This window comes from Paramormyrops kingsleyae, chromosome 19 (genome assembly GCF_048594095.1).
Source record: "Paramormyrops kingsleyae isolate MSU_618 chromosome 19, PKINGS_0.4, whole genome shotgun sequence".
NCBI classification, from domain to species: Eukaryota; Metazoa; Chordata; class Actinopteri; order Osteoglossiformes; family Mormyridae; genus Paramormyrops; species Paramormyrops kingsleyae.
In genome coordinates, this window is record NC_132815.1 from 4607423 (window position 1) to 4626419 (window position 18997).

The 18997-nt window shown below is 41.9% G+C and overlaps 1 protein-coding gene across 2 annotated transcripts; it reads right to left on the reverse strand.

Moving 5' to 3' along the window:
- Window positions 1-1800: 1800 nt before the first annotated feature.
- On the reverse strand, window positions 1801-11402 carry stx7l (syntaxin 7-like). 2 transcript variants are annotated; one of them, XM_023810272.2, is made up of 10 exons: window positions 11293-11402; window positions 10123-10221; window positions 9597-9666; window positions 8895-8985; window positions 7501-7638; window positions 7277-7326; window positions 4616-4712; window positions 4124-4196; window positions 3325-3407; window positions 1801-2986 (listed from the first exon to the last, which is right to left on the reverse strand). In XM_023810272.2, the coding sequence occupies exons 2-10, from the start codon at window positions 10205-10207 to the stop codon at window positions 2891-2893; spliced, it is 783 nt and encodes a 260-aa protein (XP_023666040.2). In that variant the 5' UTR covers window positions 10208-10221; window positions 11293-11402; the 3' UTR covers window positions 1801-2890. The 2 variants fall into 2 exon arrangements, with proteins under 2 accessions (XP_023666040.2, XP_023666041.2); XM_023810273.2 differs by lacking the exon at window positions 11293-11402 and adding an exon at window positions 11189-11289.
- Window positions 11403-18997: the final 7595 nt, after the last annotated feature.

An 18997-nucleotide genomic window follows, 5' to 3' on the forward strand; every position in this document is an offset into this window, starting at 1 on the left:
ACCTCTTTGACACAAGCAGTACCATCCTGCTGGTATCAGATCAATATCATGAGAAAAATCGGTGTCAGAATCAGGAATTGGGTAAGAAGAGTTAAAAAGTCGGTGTGATACTGTGTTTATATATCAGGTCATGAAGCTGAAAACAAAAGGCAGGTGCATTCGTCCTTTTCCATGAATAAGTACAGTAAGTGTAAAATAACCACACAATCAACAGCTTCATTGTGCCACAATATTTGTACCTTGGAGATGCTGGTGCCCTCTCGCATTTTCGAGGTGCCAGTGACATCAGCATAATCGGGCACACAGGATGAAGACGGAACTGCAGAATTACAGGGCTTGGTGAAAGGTGTGGTGTCATCCAAGTGGATTATGGTCAATGGTGCGAACGTCCTGCAAACTATCACTTAGGGTAATGTTTGTTATGGTTCATGAAGTTAAGGGTTTGACATACTAGGGCAGGGTTCTTCAAATCTGGACCTCGATTCCAAATCCAGGCCTTGTTATCAGTTCTCCCAGGTAGTTAGTTAATAAGTACTGATTCTGATTGGTCAGAGGCTTCACACCTGACTGACAGGCAAAGGAAGGCTGGAAAACCAGCAGTGCTCAGACCTTGAGGACCGTGATTTGAATAACCCTGTACTAGGACCCTGTTATACTAGCCATGAACAGGATACTGCAATAAAATATAAAGCAGTATTTTGCTGTTCCTTTCCGCTATATTTATGGTGCATAGCGTATACAGAGTGCAATACACGTGCAGTATTTTTTGCTTTGGAAAATGTATGTGCTGATAAATTTGCTTCACATTCCACGATTCCGTTCATGGCGTGAGACAGCACACGTCACGCATTCTGCATGCAGCTGTATTTGAGTGCTTGGGTGCTGATTGGCTTTGAAGACACCTGAAGAGGCAGGAAGAGATGATGGTTGGCCAGGAGAGTCACAGCTACCACGGAGATAACGAAACAGCACTTTAAGGCACAGTTCTTTGAAGAGGAGGACAGTGCCGAAAAACAGTCCGCAAAGAAAGCGGAGCGGCCTCGCCGTTTAGGAAGAGTGTTTTGGAAAACTGGGCGAGTGACTGAGGAAGGTAAACAACAAAAAAATGGCTACGAAAAGAAAGACATACCAGGGGCTGCCTGCAGCCAAGAAATCAATTAAACAAACAAGCAGCACTGCTATGTTTAAACCAAACGTATTGTAAGGTTACCCCAGGTCAGGTCAGAGGAAAGGAAAAATATAAATAATGAATAAGCCACTCATGTCACCTTGAGCTGAACTATCCATATGCTCAGGGCTTGTAGTCAAGAACTGGAACCTGTGTTTATTAAGGAGCTCCCCAGTGTTGCAGATTTAATAGCAAACCCACAGGAGAGGTTGATCCCAATGGCATATCCCTCCAGAACAGTCATCTACAGACATCTACAGTATAAACATTTGTATTTGACACTGCGGTTTGCAGAAAGCATACAAAGTAGAAATTTAATTTTAACATGGACACAAAACCTAGACTCCTGAGGGCGTCCAGCCCTCACAGCAACATGCAAGATTCTCTAGCCCCTTCAACACCTGGATATCAGAAAAACTGGCAGGAACTGAAAAACAAAAGCTGAGCAATCAACAAACTGCTGCTGACAAATTACGATTAAGTCTATAAATGAGAAATGTTTTAATATCAGTCTGTATAATTTCACCTGTGTTCTGTCATGTTGTTGTTGCTATAGGATATACTAACTCTAGTTGTATTTTGCAAATATTTTTCAAAGTTTTTTTTAAAAAACTAAACATATTAAACACATACAAAGCTTAAAAGCCTTTATTCTTATTGTTACTTCATATTTGAAATCCCCCCTCGCCCAGAAATTACTATGTGTTACACAAAATTATGTCTCTGATCAAGAAGTACAGGGTCATGCCGTGTAACCGTATAAGTCAAATACAGCAGGATTGGGTGGCGACACCTCAGATCAGGTCGATTAAAAAATGAGCCATCTGTCCCCCAATGGAAGGAGGCAGGTGACAGATGTGGCAAGCCAAGGTCTGTCATGATGGACTTCCCAGTAGAACCCCCAGAGAGTCCACATATTTGCGCTCTTACAGCTCCTAAGAGACCCGTACCAAGTGTTTGGCGTTCTCGATTGGCTGGGAGCTGGGGGAGAACAAAAAACATGGACTGTCTGGAGGCCCCCGGCGATTGGGAATCATTGAGTTAGAGGACCAGAATGATCATGGAAGTGCTGACATGTTCTTCCTTAGAACTTCCATGTTCTTTAGAACATGGAAGTTCTAAGGAAAGTAATAAACTCATGTTGGCTTTGGGGACCTTAAGATGATCTGGAAGACATGTATCTTCATTGCACCTGCAACCGACATAACAGGCCACAAGCCTGGTATTGGCACAGTGGAGATCAAATATAAAGAAATCAAATATAAAGTCAAAATGGCTAAAACTATCATACTGAAAAAAATGGCATTATTTAATCTGTATACAATTAATCATGTTACTGCAATGTGAAGAGCTGCAGTGTTTAAAGTTATAAATGATACATAAACATTTCAGTGCTTTACATGGCAACAAAAGCCTTAAGAATTAAAGCTGTAGATCGTATCTGTAAATTCATTCACAGATGTCCATGGAATCTATGGTGTGGCACTTTAACATTGTAAAAAAAAAAAAAAAATCTTTTAAATGTACACAGAGCGGATCTTCATTACTGAAAAATGTACGTTTTATAAACAGCAGGAAGGAAATCATTTAATCGAATGTATAACTGTAATGAGACTTGCAATAAAATGCGAGGGATTTAAAAATTTGTTAGAAGGATGATGAACACTTGGAATATTGGACCAGCATGACAGGACCACATGGATTCCAACGGCGGCTGAGACGTTAGCTTTTGAGCGAACCCCAGATGATTAAACCAATAACCACAGCAACCACAACCAGGACCACGATGAGTATGCAGATCTTCTTCCGTGATCTGCCCTGAGTAATGGAGAAAAACACAAATCAAGATGACTTTGTTATGCAAAGCCACAGGGCTGATGTTCCTCCTTCATATACTGGCTACGCCTCCCAGAAGATGCATGCATCATTTCGAGGTGGATGACCAGTGAACTTCACAGCAATGTCCGGGCTGAAATCTGCGGATTTATAATGTCCTCTGGAATTTTCTAAGGTCACAGCATGGAATGTAATCAAATGGGAGAAATGATAAAGCTTGTATATAGCTTCGTGCACACACTGTTTCAGTTCTCCATCCATGCACTGTCCAATGAACTGTTAACTGGGATACCTGGCCTATGAACTGGTGACTGGGTTACCTGGTAATCTGCCGCCCTGGCCAGCTGCTGTGTGGCAGACTGCACATTGATGTCAGCGTTTTCCACGTTGGCTTCTATGCTGTCTGTAGACACACAGCCATAGTTTACACAGATTTAATAACTGCAGCCTGTATCATACTGTGCTGCGACACCAAATCCTTTTGATTCATTAAACCAGTAACACGTTACCTGAGGGGGCACAAATAATGTAGTAGTACATGCTTACGTCATGCATAAAGTAACCAGTTACTAAGTGTACTGATCCCATGTCCATGTATCATTAGTCAATCATGACAGTTCTTGTATTTCAAGTGAGAACTATGTTAGCTTATGGCATGTATTTCACCAATAACTGAGTAAGTTATGGGTGCCCTCAAGTAAACCATGAAATTCAACCCCCCCCCCCCCCACACACACACAGACACGTCTCTACTGATTTCTTCGATGTACAAAACCCTAATCCCAATAAAGACGATCTTAACCCCTGCCCAGCCCTAATCTTAACCAAAAGTAACCAAACAAAATACAAGACTTTTGGCATTTTTAGTTGTTTGACTGCAGTTACAGATTTCTATAAAATTCAGTTTCCCTTGGGGGACTGAAAAAAACGGTCCCCCCACTGTCAAAATAACAGGTTTTTATCACAAGTAATATATACATGACACCCCCTCTACACACACATAAACACAAAAATGCAATGAAATATATTTTATTATGCATTTAAAACAAATGTAGTCCTTTTTCTGGTTTAACTATACTAGATAATTGTTTATATGTGCTGATTGGTGGCTGCACTCACCAATCAGGTCTCCCTGCTCATGAACCATCATGCCCAAATCTTTGAAAATCACATTTATATCTGTAATATCAGACTGAAACAGAAGGAAGGTGTCAGAAATTCTACATGGCATCCATACAAGCCAGCGCATTTCAGGTTTCTGACTGGAATATAAGCGACTTTCAGAAGCATCCATCTCACTTCTACAAACAAAGGGGCTAGTAACAGGCGTTCTCCAGTTCTTTTTGACTTGGAAGAGCCCAAACACCATGTGTTGTGGGAAGCTCCATATGTCTGAGGCAGAAGCACATGCCTTCAAATGAAATACTGTCCTTGTGGGTTTTTAAAGATATTACATTATATCATGTAAAATTAAGATGGTGGCTACCAACAGGAAGGTTCTTTATGCAAACATTATGTAAAAGACAGCGTTAGTGCTCTAAGGAAGCCAAAAATCCTTAATTTGAATAGTGAAATAAAAGATGAGTTTATAATTAACAGGGCTGTTCTGACCTCCAGTTGGCGGATGGCGCTCTCTCGCTCCTCGATGAGACGCAAGTCGTCCTCTGTAAAGGATTCCTCCTGGACTTGAAGGTGAGACTGGCTCTCACTGCAGCAAATTAGCGGGGTTTAAAAGCAGAGGAAACCGATTTGTTAATAAAACATCTAAATCACATTTATATTACAGTCATGAGTCACTTAACGACAGGAATATGAGAAATGCATCATTAATTTGTTGTTGTGTGAACATGATAGTGCACTTACACAAACCTAAACCTACTACACACCTAGGTTGCAATAAATTTTTTCTTTAATAAGTAAAAGGAGTACACTCTCAAATAACGATAATTATAGTATGGTAATGATGCAGTACAGTAACATAGTTGGTCATTATCATGTACTGTACACAACTGTATGCGCTATACTTTAAAACGACTGGCAGCACTGACCTTGTTGTTTACATCAGCATCACCATGAGTAATATGTTGTGCATAGACAACAGTAGGCGATATTAATTTTTCAGTTCCATTATCTTATGGCACCACCAAAGGAGAACAACTAAAAACTAACATGAAGAACACATGTAAGGAACACACTTAGGTAGCGCATGCAGGAACACGTGTAATGCAGCACATACAATGACCAACTGAGGATCAAGGGCAGGCATTAATATACACAGATAATGAAGGCATGACAAGGGACAAGTGTGAGTCATTATTAATAACACACAAGGGACTAGGAGCTATAGGGAAAAGGTGAGGGTAATTAATAAGCACTAAGGACTGAAACAGGAGAATCTAGGAAACAGAACATAACTACAGAACTAGACATGGGCAGGGATAACTAGAAACAAACAAAAAAACAAAAGGACAAGAATATGATAAACTGGAGAAAATGAATCACTAAAAGGTCCAACTAATTTGGTTCACAAAGGTAGGGGTGCACGGTTCTTAGCCGCGTGTTCAGACCATCTAGCCACACAGTGGCCTGAGGAGCAGGGGAACACACTAGGGACTGTAAAAAGGTACCAAACACAGAAAGGAACAAGATGGCCAGTGACACCTGCTGGTCAAATGGAGAAACGACAGACATAGCAGGGACTGATCCTGACAATAATGCTATTTTCTAAAAGATATTGTCTTTGAATTGAATATTTATGCATACAACACTGTGCAAAAGTATTAGGCAGCCAAAGAAAATGTTTAAATGATCTTTATATTTATGCAAAACAAATATGCTTGTTAAAGTGTATTAGTATTACCATACACTCAAGTATTTTTTGACTTGACCACTAGCACACTTCATATAGTTAATCAGTATCGCATTGAGTTTTTTTTTCTAATTAAATGAATTAAGTGAGATGGTGGTGAAATTTAATAAACAGATGGAATAGATGGAATGGCTGAGGTACCCCTGAGGAGAGGTTTGGGAACTGAAGGGTGTTCATCTAGCCAACCAACAAGATACCAGTAACCCTTTGGAGAACAGAAGAAATTTCTGTTAGTTTTTATTGTTTTACTCTTAAGTTCCATATATCCTAATGTTAAATTGTGTTTTTGTTCTGAGCTAATGTGTACTTAATACCCAGATAAACAGCTTTAAACATTTCTTTTGACTTTCGCACTATACTGTACCTTTATCTTCCATTTATACTTTGTTTTTACCCTACAACTCCTGAGCACCTCCCTCTTATAACTTTATCTGTACTCTTTTTTGCAAAGGAGCAAGTCAGATTTTCATCTCACGGTAACTTGCACCAGTAGAACTGTGCATGTGACAGAATCTCGAATCTCTCTCTTGAATCTCACAGTCAATAGTTAACTGTACACTTCTTTAGAATTCAGCATCTTCTGCATAGAAACAAGGACACTTGGGGAAACTGAAAATTAGGAAGTGAGGAGAGTGAGGGGCATATGCTCTCTTAACAGAAATGTCACTTCAACGTAATGTCACTTTCACATGTCAAACACACCAACAGAGTTACTTAGGTTGATACTTAACACCATTCCAGCAACTAGGGCTATATTCATGGCAAGAGCATCTGGGTATTAAAAAGATTACAGAACCAAAAAGGTAAAAACTTGTAACTATAAAACGTTATAAATAGTTAAAACAATCTAAATTCAATGCTTAAGATTAGCTTTCAATTAAAAAAAAAAATCTGAAAAAGCCTCTGGCTGGACTTTACTACAGACCTCCTTTAGGGAGTCAGTCACTGACAGAGATACGAAATGAGGGAAGCAGCTGGACGTTTTGTGCATCCCACTGATTCATAGTGACCTTTGGCTGGAATTTCTTTTCAAAATGACCAAAATTATTTTAAGAGATATAATGTTCCCTCCAAAACATTATGCAGTATGAAATGAAAATAGCTCACTGTTCATGGATATTATTTCACATTATGAGATCGATCTAGGGGTCAGATTTAGCCCCACTGTGGCGCCCCTTACAGCTACTGTGCCTTTTTGAGCATTATGAGCAGGACCAGCTCAAGGCATAAGCAAATATATTGGCTGCTAAGCGCCCAGCCACCACCAGGGGGCCCCCACAAGTAATCACCCTGTCAGAATAGCAAGAAACAACTTGGTTAATCAAATTTTGCTTAGGGCCCCAACAGAAGCTGGTCCGGATCTGCTTAGGAAGCTGACAGTGAGACATGAGAACAACCCTGACCTGTCAAAAGGCGATGGAATTCCTCCGAAGGACTCGTCAGGATGGCCAACCTGTAGATAAAGACGGCACCCTTGTCAGAAGGCCAATTTAGTTTTTGCATATTGGTATATTTCAGTGTTGTATTTAAAACCAAATCACTGCTGTCAATCCCTGCTGCCTGCCCAGCCCTCTCACTACCGCAATGCCCTGCTTTAGTCTGGCAGTAAGGAACTAGCACAGCTCACCGATAACCTGGAACCGGCACGGACTCTGGCAACAAACTCCTTTTCCTTTTCGGCAGCCTGCCGTTGAGTCTTCTGGAAGTTTGCCAGAGCATTGCTGAAATCGTTCACAAGGCGGTCTTTCTGCAACTTCCTCTGACGCTGGATGAGAAGAATAGTAAACATATACGCAAAATAATATAAACATCACAATGCAAAAACACCAAATTTATTTTGAAACTAAATCATGCTTTATTTTCCATCTTCACAAGGACATTGGAATGCTTCTTTTTGCAGATCCTATCTTGCTCTCCTTTGAAACATACACACATACAGTATATAACGGAGATCAAAGCATCCTGGTACCCCTGGAGTATTTTTTTTGGGGGGGGGGGGGGGCTTACTCAAGGGCCCATCACAGATGTGACTATTCTGTCGAGACTGGGGCTCGAGCCGGTGACCTTCCTGTCACTGGCACAAAGACTTAACCCACTGAGACACAAATCCATCCCCAATCACCAGAACAATTTCTCAGTTTCATTTTCACAACCCTATATTCTGTCCCTCCTAAAAATTCAGTTCCACTGAGATTTTTGTCCCCGTTTATCAAAGAAAAAGCTCCGTTTCATCTACAAATTAATTTCTTCCAAGGTTTTTGACTGGAACCCATAATCTGTTTAACATTCCCCTGTAACAGGACTGTGGATACTCTACAAGTCCCCCTCATATTTTACACAATTATACATTAGAACTGATTTGATTATAATACAGCATTCTAAATGTACAGAACAATTCTGAACTTAATGGTTAAGCATAAATGTGACATTATGTTATGCACACGAGCCTTTCACATAAAACGTAGCCTCTCTCTTCGTGAATAGGCCCTGCCGTAGGGTAGGATGCTACTTATTGCTGGATTAGCTGCTGCTCAGTAGACGTCTAACAACGTCCGTCTCCGAAGATCACATCTGATCCAGATTCCTCCACACACAAAAAATTACCTGGGCCTAGGTGTGACTGTAAATCCTATTTCCTGAACTCAGGCACGACAGACTATGGCTGTCTGTAGTATAACGTCAAGGAAAGTAAAATGCATGATTATAGGAATAAGAACCGCGCTAAATTCTCAAAGAATTTCCCCATTGTGGGATTAATAAAGTCTAATCTAATCTAATCTAATCTAATCTAATCTAATCTAATCTAATCTAATCTAAATGTGCCACCTGCTAGGGTGCAGCTGCAAAACAGAAAGTCTCCTTAATGCTACGCTAACAGAGACAGGATAAGGGATTATAAGTATTGCATTGCACCATATTAGTTCTCCTAGGTGTCTGTGACGTACTCGTGTTTTAATTTCCCAAAAGTTATTTCACAATGATATGGGACCAGTCCAGGAATTTGTGCAATGAAAGATATACCTGATCTGTGGTGACAGGGAGGGATCCAAATTCCTTCATGCATCTGTCAGTTTCTTTAGCCAGCTGATTAACATTGTGCTGTTTTTGTTGTCTGGGATTAAAAAAAAAAAAGAAACATACAAATAACATGAAAACAAGGTGAGAGCTGTTTTATAAACTCAGAGAGAAAATAAGAAGTGCCTGTATAAAAAAAAAAAAAGAGTGTGTCATCTGTGACTAGCTTTTGCACGATTGATTCTTACTGTTTGGCTTTCTTTAGACACCTAAAGAAATAAATAAAAAACTCCCTACAGAGTTTGCAATTTGAGCACTGAAAGGCACCACCCTGTCTATCAGTACAGTCCCAGCGCTGTTTCTGTACTTGTGCTGGCTATCTGTAAGTACTCTGCCCATTCCCCTACAACCCATGCTGTCAAGGAGAAGTGTTGACTGTAAATCAACATACCGGTGCCCTTCAAGGCATTGCCCTGGGCCTATCACACCATATGCACCCTCATTTGCATCAACTCCAAAACTCTGACGTGTTGCTTGCGAAAGCAAACTGGTGGTTGCTAACCCACTGCCAGTAGCATTTGAACTCAATCTGCCCAAGTGACATATTAATCCTTTCCGGTGTGCAGGTAAAATCTCACAATGACACCATAAAGACAGGCTGCTGACTGGTAGTTGGTCTGGGTGAGAACCAGAGTGCACTGTACTTACAGCTGCTGCCTGAGCTCGGCGGTGTCCTGCGGGCTTCCCAGAAGGTTTATAATTCGCTGGATCTCAGATGCTTGGGAAGAAAAGGACATATTATAGAGTCTTTTAGAGGCAAACATAAAATCAAGAAATTATCAGACCCTTTTTGGCGTGGAGGAGGAGTAAGAACATGCTTGTTCTTAATCACAGTTTGATTTAGAATAATAATAACAACTACATGAATAGTACATCACATTACTGGGTGTCAATTAAAACATGCTGAAATAGCGACCATCTTTTTTGTTGTTTTACTGGTGACCACAAACATGAATTTGTAAATTTCATATAAATAAAAACTCAGACTCATTCGAAAAATAAAAGGCAGCTCTAAGTGAATATATTTTTTAGGTAAAACCTCAAAATTCTGCGATTTATGCTTCACGTTAAATGCTACTAAATCACAAGAATATTAACTGTGGTATGAACCGATAGGTCTTAAGTGTAGTTACTTATTAGATGATTATCGGTGACCAATTGCACAAGAACTTACTCTGTTGTGTTATTTTATGAATGTTTGATCCTATTTCCTGGACGAGCTGATTAGGGTCTTGTGGCACTCCAAACTGGTATGCCATGATGAATCAACGGTCTACAAAAGAAAATGGAAAATGTGCTTTTCTCATTGGGGTCACAAAGATAACATCAAATTAATACATTAGGAAACCAATGGAACCAAGTCCTATTACAGGCTAGGTAACATTTAACTTTTCCTGCCAACAACAGTGAGAATATACAATAATTTTTGATATCCTGGTTCAGCTACTTGTATGGATAGCAGATAAATGTTTCAGAATGCCTGCTTGTGACTGAATTATGTTTCAGATTGTAGTACATTCCTTATGTCCACTGAAATTCAGTAAAGGAAGCTACAGTTTTACAGTTACTGTAACATGGTAAGTTCCTTGCTTAACGGCAGAGATAAAAAGCAGCACAGCCTGCGGGAAATCAGGAAGCTAAACCAGCAACTGTGTTATAAGTGTTATTTATTGAATAACCATAGCTAAATAATAATTGCAATCAACTAAGCAACTACTTTGGGAGAAGAGCTATGGAAAAGTAGATGAAAATGACGTCAACCTCATCTCGGAGTAAACGTCAGATTTAAAGAGCAAAAAAATAACTACTCCGCATTGATTTAAAGCTGTTTGGACACAAGCCTGGTTTACAAATTTATCGTTACCCACAGACGACACGACCCAATAGTACTTTATATCATTTTTGTCATCTGAAAAGACAGGAAAATGAAACGATCTTAACACACTGTGTGCTGGGTTGGGTGCTACACGGATGGTTAATCAGCTGTTAGCTTTTAGAGAGTCCAACGTATATTTATTTTACGAATCCTCATAGTGAGCTCCCATTACTGTAATTTATTTACCAGAAAAATGTGGAACTGCACAAAATATTTAAATCTGTATTTTAAAACACGTTCGAAATATTAGGTAAACAAAACGACGATATAAATTGGCGTTAAAAACGCAAGGAAACCACCATGTTAAATTCTAAATAAATGGCAAAACAAGTGATGTTACGAGGGATGTTCGTAATCTACCCACGCAGCACAATATTAGTTGACAAGGCGGCGACCACCGAAAAACGATTTTTAGTAAGTGCTCAGCTGACTCTTGGACATGGCACGCCCGTTCCCATTTTACCCTACCTTCTCTTTGGCGACGGCCTTTCGCTCTGTTCATTTCCGGGTTTGGAGCCACGCCCCTGTCACATGACGAGCGCGTTGGCGTGTGGTTTGGCACGTGAGATGCGGATCCTGCAAGCGTCAGAGAGGGCGGTGAATCTGGTGGGGCGTCCGAATTCGCACATTTATACGGAAGTCTGTAGAGGACATGCATAATGTTTTTTTTTCTTTTCGTTATCTCGAAATCACGACTTATTTTTCTCGTCATCTCGACATAACCAAAGTCGTTAACTCGAGATCACGACTTATTTTTTCTTATTCTTTTAAGCCAACATCTTTCAAACATCACCCGGTAGCCATGGAAACGTCCCGGACTCTCCAGTTGGTTGGTAATGAAACTGACTACTCGTTCAGGCTCACTATAATTTCTCCGACGGTATAGCTGCAAATTTCTGAGCCTCCTTCTCGAATGACGAACACTAATATGATAATTTTCTAGCACCGAAAGACAGTGTTATTTTCTCGTATCCATGACTTTTTCCCACAGTTTGAAGTCTAACTTGGTTTTACAAAGAAGTGCAATATAACCACTTATGATACTGGTGCAATATACTTTTACTTTACTGTGCAATAGGGCCTATATACTTTTACTTTTCCTGTAACTTTTGGACAAAGGTACTTTAGATTCCTGTACAGAGATTTTCTATCTTATTTTATTTTTATTTTATTTATTAGAATGCTTAAAACACACATATAGGGCTTTGAGGTGCAGGTGCGTCGCTGGGATGCAGGGGATTCCTCCTCTGTCCTCCCGTGGCCACCTGTGTCTCAATCACACATCACAACTTAGACACTCTCATTACTTACTCTCTCATGACACATACATTTAGGGCCTTGGGGGTGGGCACAAGGAATGGCGTCCAGAGGGCGGTCTGTTCATTCAGCCTTACCTCTGGTGCCAGTGCCCACTTCTCAATTTTAAGTTGCATATAGACATTGAGGGTTCTGGGGAGGGGCCGAGCTGACACCAGCTGCTGATTGGCAGAGGGTGGTTAGCACCATGCCCTTCCCCTGTTTTAAAGCACTTTAGAACAACACGCACCAACACCACATATGAGCGGGCGGAGGGAAGCATGGGGTCTTTTCACACACCCGTTCTCTGTTCACCATCTGGGGCCGGGGGCTGGGAGGAGCTGGCCGTCCGGTCGGGGTCTGGGCTGGTGGGCTTCTAGGCTGCTGTGGGGTCCGGGGTGGTCTTCTTGTCCCCATGCCAGAGGAAAAAAGGGATCCATCTCCGAGGTCTGGTGGCGGATTGCCCCTCTGGGGGCGGTGGTGCCTAGATCTCGGAGTATAGAGTATATATGGGGAGTGTGACTGTGTGTACGGCGTTCATTTCTGTGTCTTCATGTTGGGCGAATGGGTGAATATTTGTTTATGTGTGCATGAGGGTGGGAACGTATGCTTGTGTATGTGTGTGCCTGTCTGTCTATACGTATGTGTCAGGTTGGGTCTTAGACTCCACCTGAAATAACATCTCAGGCTCTATTACCCCCCGCCACACTCCCTGCTGGTGGATGAGGCCCCCGGCCGCCGATGCGTTGGTGGTTCTCGATGTCTGGGGCTGGATGCTCTGGTGTGTGCTGGCTCACTCTCGGCGGTTGCCTGCCGGGGCCTGGCCCTTCCGGCTCTGTCGGGGCCCTGGCTGGGGGGTGGGGGGTCCCTTGGATCTCTGGGCCCGGGGTCCGGTCTGCCCTGGTGTGGCCGGCCGCCGGCGGGGCCTGCGTGCTCGTCGCCACGGCCCCCTGGGGCTCCTGTGATGTGGCTGCCGGATGGCCCCCCTCCGGAGCGCTCCTCTGCCCTTTTCTCGGTGGGGGCTGCAATTGTCCCTGCGTTGGTCCTCCTGGGGTTCCCGTGCCCTGGGGGGCCTCTGGATATCTGGGGCCCGGGTCTCCCCCGTGTCGACTTCATGTCCTGGGTGGGCGGGGCTGTGGCTCCCCACACACACTACTAGACAATTACTTGGAGAAACCTTAGGAACACCAGCGCGCTGACACACAGGTGTGCACACAGGTGCTCACGGACACGTGCTCACGGACACACACTGTCTTGATCGGCTGTTGTTTCTGGGCATGGGTTGTAAGGCTGGTTGTGTGTGCTGTTCAACAACATTTAACGTTTGATGGTCGTTGTGATTAGTACAGATGTTGTATGTTGTCTTTCTCTTTTCAACAGACATGGAAGCAGATTATCTGTTTTGTTTTTTTCTTGGTTTTTTTGTTTTTTTTTGTTTTTCTTTTGTTTTTTTTTTTTTTTCTGTTTTCTTTCCATTCCTCTCTCTCCCTCTCTCTCTCTTCCCTCCTTCTCCTTTGTCCCCCCCCTCCCTCTCCTTCTTTTGAGGAAGTAAATAAAAATATAAAATAAAATAAAAAATAAATAAATAAATAATGATTTAAAAAAAAAAAAAAAAAAAAAAAAAAAAAATAGATACAGTCCCCCGCAGAGGGGGGGTGGAGGAGGGAATATAAAAAAAAAAAAAAAAAAAAAAAAAAAAAAAAAATGCTTAAAAGTGCCGTAATTTGTTTTACACTTCATTCCTGTTTTTATACTTATATTGTATTGTTCTTGTCTTCGTGTTTATATGTGATTGTGCAGTCGCAATGTGAGCAATTTCCTCCGGGATTAATAAAGTCTTCTGATTATGATTCTGATTGTGATTGTGATTGGGACAGTCCACGATCAAAGTAAAATCTGATGTATTCGTCCATATGAGGATAGAAAAATTAAATAAAAATAAAATAAAAAATACGTACTAAACCTCGAGATCATGGGAAAAAAATAAGTCGTGATCTCGAGATAACGAAAAGAAAAGAAAAAGTTCGTGCCTGTCCTCTACAGACTTCCGTATCTACAGACTTCCGTAATAATTACTGTTACTGTCATTGTCTAAATGTATTTTTACTGTCTAAATATATGTATTCAGTTAGTGTAAACATGCAGGATGCTATCACAGCAAATGAAAGGCTGAGACTGAAGCCTTACGCTTTGTTTCCTCTGAGAGGTGTGCTGCGTGACTCATTTCCCCGCACGTACAAGTTATCTTAGGTCGGCGTTCACGGTTTGACTTCTGAGATTCAGATCGAGTACTAGGTAATTTTTTCCCGAAGTGGTTGGTTCGACTTTTAAGAAATTCGAGTTTTAATGAGTTTGAGAACTGAGGTACCACTGTATTTAGGCTCTCTGGTCTTGTCATAAAACTGACATGAAATCACATCTGCCTCACGGAATGGGGCTGCTCTTTAAACCAAGCGAACACAGTAAAGTGTAATCCACACCAGGCAAGCCAATATGAATACAAAAAGAAACACCAAGATAAAATAAAGCATCCATCCATCCATCCATCAACTGCTGCTTATACAGAGTCAGCAGTCTAAGCAGGAATGCCCAGACCTCCCTCTCACCAGCTCCACTGGGGGAATACCAAGGTGTTCTCCGGCCAGCCGAAAGAGTCTGCTCCGGGGCCACCTCCGAGTTGGACATGCCCAAAACACCTCTCCAGGGAGCTGTCTAGGAGGCATCGAACCACTTCAACTGGCTCCTCTCTACACAGAGGAGCAGTGGCTCTCCTTTGAGCCCCTCCTGAATGTCCGAGCTCCTCACCCTATCTGTAAGGCTGAGCCCAGCCACCCTGCAGAGGAAACTCATTTCTGCCACTTGTATCTGCGATCTCATTCTTTCAGTCACAAACCAAAGCTCGTGACCATAGGTGCATGTAGGAAAGAAGATCAACCGGTAAATCAATAACTTTGACTTCCAGCTGAACTCACATTTTAGCATGACAGAACGGTACAGCGTCCACATTACTGCCGAAGCTGCACCGATCTGTCTGTCGATCTCCCGCTCCCTTCTTCCCTCACTCATGAACAAGACCCCTAGATATTTAAACTCATCCACTCGAGGCAGTATCTCATCCCCACCAGTAGAGGACAATCCACCCTTTTCAGGTCGAGAACCGTGGCGTCAGACTTAGAGGTGCTGATCCTCATTTTGGCTGCCTCACACTCAGCTGCAAACCATCCCACTGCATGCTGCAGATCACAGCCTGATGATGTCAGCAGGACCACATCATCCACAAAAACAAAGATGTGATCTTGAGGTCACCGAACTGGACCCTCTCCACCTCTAGGCTATGCCTAAAAATTCTGTCCATAAAAGTTATGAACAGAATCAGTGACAATGGGGACTTGCGGAGTCCAGCCTCCACCGGGAATGAGTCTGACTTATCTCTAGCAATGCAAACCAAACTCTTGCTCTGTTTATATAGGGGCTGGATTGCCCCCAATAACCAACCTCGTGCCCCAGCACAGGACCCCCCAGGGACACGATCGTATGCCTTTTCCAAGTCCACAAAACACATCTAGACTGGTTGGGCAAAAAACCATGAACCTATTCTTGTGAGGGTGAAGAGATGGTCTAGCATTCTGCAACCAGGATGGAATCTGCATTGTTCCTCTTAGATCTAAGGTTCGACCAACAGGCAGTACACCAGTATAGACCTTCCCAGGCAGGCTGAGGAGAGCGATGCCCCTGAAGTTGGAACACATCATTTGGTCCCATTTCTTAAAGACTGGGACCACCACCCCAGTCTCCCCAGTCTGCCAATCCAAAGGCGCTGTCCCCAACCTCCACACAATATTAAAGGGAAATTAATAAAATATAAAATTATAAAAATGAGTACTTCATACAGTTCATAGGAATAATGTATCATCAATAGTGAATGATGACTTAGTAACAATATACTGTTACTCAGTAGCTAGTGCAGGGGTGGGCAATCTTACCTGCAAAGGGCCGGTGTGTGTGCTGGTTTTCACTGCAACTCCCTAATTAAGTCACTAATTAGAGCAGGGTTATTCAAGTAACGATCCTCGAGGTCCGAGCACTGCTGGTTTTCCAGCCTTCCTTTACCTGTCAGTCAGGTGTGAAGCCCCTGACCAATCAGAATCAGTAATTATTAAACTAACTACCTGGGAGAACTGAAAACAAGGCCTGGATTTGGAATCGAGGTCCAGATTTGAAGAACCCTGAATTAGTGGACTGATTGGCTGAAGAGTCCTCACACCTGGGTTTGAACAGCTGACCTAAAGGTTACCCTAAAACCTGCACACACACCGGCCCTTTGTGGGTAAGATTGCCCTCCCCTGAGCTAGTAGGTGGTGCTAAATGATTCATCTATATTTCTAACTCCTGGTCAGGGTCACCGGGGCCTGGAGCCTATATGGTTACTACCCAGATAGCAGTTGACTCTGGGTCGGATCCGCCTTTGAGTCAGCGGATCTGCTTTACAGTCGGAATAGTTACGTGGCTCTGTGCAGGGTTTGGCTGGAGTACACTAAAATAAGTGGGAGTGGATAAATAGTTTCACTGGGAGTGGATAAATAGATTGAGGATAGATTGAGGGCAGCTTTCACAAGGTCCAGGGTTATAAGCAGGATAGAGGAGGTAGCTAGAGGGCAGCTTGCTAGGTATCACTAATGCATCTTTCCACCAGGGTTGGGGGTTCGAATACTTATTCTCCTATGCATGTGCAGAGTTTATGTGATTTCTCAGTGTTTTCTGTGTTACCTCCTACAGTCCACAGACATGCATTTAGAAAAATGAGTGTCTCTCATCTAGGGTGTAGACATAATCACACCTCTCACACACACTATCAAGCTTTCCTTCACAGTCCACACTCTTGTGCTTGCTGTCTTATTCTCTGATATACAATCTGATACTTTTTAGCACATTCTGTCACACCCCATATACATGTACCTTTGTAGGGGATTGATTTTCTCAATAATAAGTACTGGAATTGTATAAAATTATAGATTAATTATTTGCACTCCATACATCCATCGATCCATTTTGTGAAACCACTTGTCCTATACAGGGTCGCGGGGGGGTTCTGGAGCATATCCCAGAGGGTATGGGATGGGGCGCGAATCCATCACAGGGCACACAAACACACACCAGGCACTCACACGTGCACACCTATGGGCAATTTGGTAACTCCAGTTAACCTCAGCATGTGTTTGGACTGTGAGGGGAAACCAGAGTACCTGGACGAAACCCCATGACGACACGGGGAGAACATGCAAACTCCACACACACGGAACCATGGTGGAGACTCAGACCCTGGTCCCAGAGGTGAGAGGCGACAGTGCTACCCACTGCACCCCTGTGCCCTCCCCGTTTGCCATGCAGTAATTCATATTTAATAATAAAATAATTGATATTTAAACAGGTCTTTTGGAATTTCTTGGGGGTGAAACAGGGCGGTATAACCATTCTAGGCAGTGCTGAAGCACCCCCAGCCCTGCCCCCATGACCCTGACCAGGAAAATAATAATAATAATAATAATAATAATAATAATAATAATAATAGATTTTATTTTTAACGCACTTTAAGTGCTACAAAACCTCAACAATCTAAAAATGTCAAAGCTATAAAGCAAAAAATTACTACTTGAACAATGAATTTTACTCAAGTGGGTGAAATATGAATTACAGTTAATTAATGAGCTTTTATATAAAACCGTGAAGTATTCAGGTGAAATAATGATTAGACTAAGGACACAGGTGCTGTATGCAGCTCAGAGTTCCTTCTACAAGTATTTATTAAATTATTATGAAAGCCACAGCACTGCCATGCCAACAAGGAGAAATGTTTGAGTTCCGTTACTCGTTCACCTACACACAATCTCTCGAGACTCATAAGTCCCAAAAGATACAAAACTATAAAAGATAACAATGTACTGAAAAATCACGACATTTATTTCAGATGCAGTTTCCTTCTTGTTTCTTGTAATGCTTTTTGACCACACTCTCCTACTATTCCCCTAGAGAAGAGAAAAAACAAGCTTGCATGACATCGCCCTTGGTCATGTATCTTGCTCAAGTGTAATTATAAATAAGGATGCTCTTATTTGCTGTCAGGCAATCCATTCAGGTGAACAGAGGATGATTTCAATATTTTAAGAGTTAAGATGAGTTTGGTAGACTTTTTAAACCACGGGTGGAAAAAAGCATATATAAAAGGATTTACACTAGAATTAAAATAGAACAAGTACAATATGTATTTTGCAGCCAAGTTTGGATTTGACATTTTGTCTGTGTTCATAAGTGATATGTACAACGGTATCCAGCAACACAGATAAATAAATACGACGGTGCCTAAAGATTTCGTTGCCTTCTTCTCATGAATTCTCAAGGCCCTTTTTTTCCCCGTTGCACTGCCTTGTTGAATTTATTTTGATCAAATGTTTTAATGCCACTTTGAAAATCTGTGCATACAATATGAAAATGACAGTACCTGGGATGATAAAGGTAATCATCATGTCCGCGATCAGCCAGTTGTTGTCATAGGAGCCCATGCATTCATCGACACAAACATTTTGCACTTCTTCAAAGTGGGCAAAGTATGACAAAAGTATGTTGTATAAGAAGGATATGGTCCAACCGAGAAATATACATTTCACAGTCCTATTAATGGACATCTTGCAGTTATATTGTAGGGGGAGACACACAGCAAAATATTGGTTAATTGCTATGAGCACTACATGGCAAAGAGATGACGTGGTAATAGCCCAAGTAAACACATTGTAAAACCAGCACATAGTTACCCCAAAATGCCAACAAGACAATCGCACACAGTTTATTGGCATGATGATTACTCCAACCAAGAGATCTGTGA

Coding starts and splice junctions, on each gene's coding strand:
- stx7l (XM_023810272.2), bottom strand. CDS start 10,207: ATGGCATACCAGTTTGGAGTGCCACAAGACCCTAATCAGCTCGTCCAG. Junction 7,327..7,500: donor GTGCCGGTTCCAGGTTATCG/GTGAGCTGTGCT, acceptor CTTTATCTACAG/GTTGGCCATCCTGACGAGTC. Junction 3,408..4,123: donor TGAGCAGGGAGACCTGATTG/GTGAGTGCAGCC, acceptor GTGTGTCTACAG/ACAGCATAGAAGCCAACGTG.